The sequence below is a fragment of the Bactrocera latifrons genome, unplaced genomic scaffold, assembly GCF_001853355.1.
Source record: "Bactrocera latifrons isolate USDA-ARS-PBARC rearing strain unplaced genomic scaffold, ASM185335v1 scaffold_5, whole genome shotgun sequence".
Classification (NCBI taxonomy): Eukaryota; Metazoa; Arthropoda; class Insecta; order Diptera; family Tephritidae; genus Bactrocera; species Bactrocera latifrons.
Window position 1 is genome coordinate 371,947 of NW_017537156.1, and position 3,752 is coordinate 375,698.

The window sequence follows — 3,752 nt, forward strand, 5'->3', positions numbered from 1 at the left end:
AAGTGGTAGTCGAGCAAGGCTGAGAAGGTGGGAATCGCCACCAAAGTGGAGACATCAAGTGTGGTCTCTTCGGTGCTAAATTAAATTTATACCATCGAGCGCACGAAACAGACGTTTTCCGGCTACCCACTGTGATTAACACAAAAGGATGTGAGAATAAAATAAAATAAAAAACCAAATCAAATAAAATAGGAAAAACTAAAACAGAAAAGAAATAAAATAGGCAAAACAAGACGACGCAGCAGAACGTAGAAGACAAAACGAATGGGCTGCAAGTCCATGTGGGAGCCGACGGGGCGGTCAAATGTAAATGGAACACTCATTGCCGCTGAGCCGAGCGCAGTGCAGCGCAGACAACAACTCACAGTGCTATCGGTTTGGTGGTCGGTCTTTAACGGTCTGTAACCCACGACGACGATAGCATTGGACGGTAGGCGTCGGAACGACCAACCGCCAACGAAGCAAATGTATAATAAATTGCATGAAAAACTCAATCATTACGCCAGCAGCAGGGAGCTAATTTAGTTACACACATCACCAGCTAACAGCCAGCCCACCGCCTTGGCAAGCAGCAGGGCCAACCCATCAGCCGGTCAACTGCTGGCTTGTGATTTTGGGGGCTCAGATTGAATGACTTGTTCACACTGTGGTGTCGCAGCAGCAGAGGCAGAGGCAGCTACAACAACAACACTCTGAATTAATTTCATTCACAGTTCTCATCAACAACAGCAACAACAAATCCATCTTCAACAAGAACAAGAGCAACAACAACACATACTATTATTATTGGCAACGCTGTTTCATTTGCATTTGCTTGCAGCCACCAACAGCTTGAGGAATAACCAAAGACACGACGCAGTTGGGGTCCGGTGCGCAAAGGAATGATCGTATTAGTCGCTCTGACAGGCAAAGTGACGGTACCAGTAAGACAGCTTATGCCATAGTCGCCTTGGTGTCACTATAACTTGCCGTCAGTGGAATAGCAACAAATCACTGTCAAAGGGCTCATTGTCAGTAGAGTGTGTGCATTAGAGTCGGTCGAACTTTGCAGACTCTATAGTTTAGTTTCGGAGTAGTGGAGCGTAGGCTAGCGTCCGCTTGACGTTCCGTCGCTTGTGACATTTTGCGATAGTAAACATCTGGCTGTTTGTTGTCCTTCGTCGCTTGTCGTTCGTCGTTCGCTGTGCGCCGTGCCAACGTCATTCGTCGTTCGAAGTTCGAAGTGTACCCAAAGGCGTTTGTTCGGGCGACTGTGGCGTTGGGTGGGTGATGCCAACCCATTGAGAGCAAATGATGAAGCACAAGGGTTCCAGTTATTGCTGTCGCTGGTTCACACTTTTCTTGCTCGCCATGGGCATTGTTCTTGGTAAGTAGCATTCATTGTCTTTGTATTTTGTAATCATTATTTGTTTTCGCCCTTTAATGGATTTGCTAAATATCCCGCTTAACTGCTGCTTTGTTAGTCATAATAATTAAAAGTAATGAAGTTTAATTCTTGGATTAATGAAGTTTGTCATCGCTAGTTTATTGGTGGGTATTTCAGATAGGCATGATAACGGGCACGAGATGCAACAGATAAAATAATGCTTGTTGCAATGAGCTCGAAAGCAGTTCAATTGAAATTATTGATTTATATTTGTAATTAGTCAATTATAAAGTAATGTGAAGGACTAAGAAGAGGAAGGTTATACCTGAATATGAAAGCTATAATAGAACCTTAGTTACGATGCTAGAAATATTATTTTAAGAACTTGTCTTTACACTATTAATGAACAAAGTTGACATCTTTATAAGCCTTCATAATAGGCGAAACTAAAGATTTTATTTCCAGTCGTTCTTACTTTTCACTGTTTAACGCCAATTGAAGATTTCAAGTGTAGCCAGGTCCTTCTCCAAATGGTCTTTCCAACGGAGGGGAGGTCTACCTCTTCCTCTTCTTTCCCCGGCGGGTATTGAGTCGAATACTCTCTGAGTTGGAATGTTTTCAACCATTGGAATGACGTGAACTAGCCAGCGCAGCCACTGTCTTTTAATTCGCTGAACTACATATGTCAATGTCCATAAAGCTTCCGCAAAACTTTTCTCTGGAACACCCCTAAGACTAAAAATAATTGGCGTCCAGTTTAAACCCTGCAATTAATCGACAATAACTAGTTAATGGACTGATCATTTACCGACCGCAACACTCAATCCCCCGGGCAATTGAGTTGGACGTAATTTGAACATTTACTATGTAGGTCCAAAATGTCCAATCACCAAAAACTGTCCTACTATATAAATTATAATATTATAAAAGTTAAGAGAACAAAAGCGTCAGTTTTTTAATAGTGTACCAAGATATATCGCGTGTCTCTCTGTTTTTATTTCTCTAATTCGAAGCCCTACTATTCGTTACTCTATAGAATGGCCGCTTCTCAAACTGTCAGTGCCACCTGGGGCAATATTCTGTAAATCGATTCGAAAAAAAATTTACTCGAATTCGGATTTTTTATTTCTGTAATTCGATTTTCGAGTTGTAAAAAGGAAAAAAGAAAATTGTACGTATTTATTATGGCACAGGGTGGTACAACTTTCGCATAATTATAAAGTAGATCTGAATTCCAATTACGAATCGCGATACAGAACAAAGTCCCGAACGTGTCGTCGTTCTCAGTGATAAGTAGTTAACCGTAACTTCAGCCAATAAGGTACGTTAAAATGAAGTTAACAATGATTTGATAATTGGTTCATCAAATTGTTTGACAGTGTAGTTATAAATAATAAAAACATTTCATCATTTCATCATCATGGATCCCTGGGAATAAAGACATTCAGTGTAAATAATTTGCATCTTTTCTAGAAAAAAAAAGCTGACGCAACCAAGCCAATAGTACTGGGAGAATTCAATACAATAAGGTTCAAGCTATTAAATGTTCTCCACAATGACATATTAAGGCAACTATTGGTATTTTATGCAGATCACTGTTGGATAAAGTATTACCTGCAAATATTGGAATACTGTTCTACACATCTATGTGGGTTCTGCGACCATGTGGCTGAAGCGTCAGCACACATACCACTTGATTGCATAACATCGCAGGAGAAGTAAGGCTATAGGGACAATGGCTCTGGAGAGAGGATTAAATCCAGAAGCTATGTCTTCTATGTCTCTTTCGTTCAGCTAGAATAAATAAAGTATTTCAAAACCAAGAAAGGGTACAATAGACCATATATCGCTCTACCAGAATTTACTTATTGACATCTTTATAAAAGACTTCGTTTTATACCGGGTTGTTCAATAAGTTTTGTCGTTTGATAAGAAAACCAAACTTTTATAGTAATAATAATAATACCCAACGATTACCCTCCTCTGGAATCCCAATGCAAATGATTTAAGGCAAAAAGTAAGAATTGTTTTTGAACGGACTCTATTTTCTCAGAATGAACTAGATAACAAGGGTTCCATACCATGGAAGCATACTCTAATATAGGCCTCACCAAAGATGTAAAAAGAATTTTCGTGGTAAGCGGATCTCTACATTCTTTAGACCAACGTTTAACAAAACCAAGAGCACTTTTAGCTTTAAAAACCATGGAAGATGTGTGAAGATTAAAATTGAGTTTGGGGTCCATAGTTACCACTAGATCAACAAAACTGCATACTTGCTCTAACTGAAAGTTTTGTATTACGTATGAAGTAGGGTCTACAGATCTACATGAAAAGCACATCGTTTTACATTTTTTAAGATTCAATGGCATGTCATTTCTAACAC

General features: G+C 39.6%; 1 protein-coding gene across 2 annotated transcripts in view; it reads left to right on the forward strand.

The window, feature by feature from the left end:
* The first annotated feature begins 220 nt into the window (after positions 1-220).
* Positions 221-3,752, forward strand: part of LOC108973763 — a 36,845-nt gene continuing 33,313 nt past the window's right edge. For both annotated transcript variants that reach the window (XM_018941242.1, XM_018941243.1), the window contains exon 1: positions 221-1,366. In XM_018941242.1, coding sequence (XP_018796787.1) covers positions 1,291-1,366 — 76 coding nt within the window. In that variant the 5' untranslated portion in view covers positions 221-1,290. The remainder of the gene's footprint in view (positions 1,367-3,752) is intronic.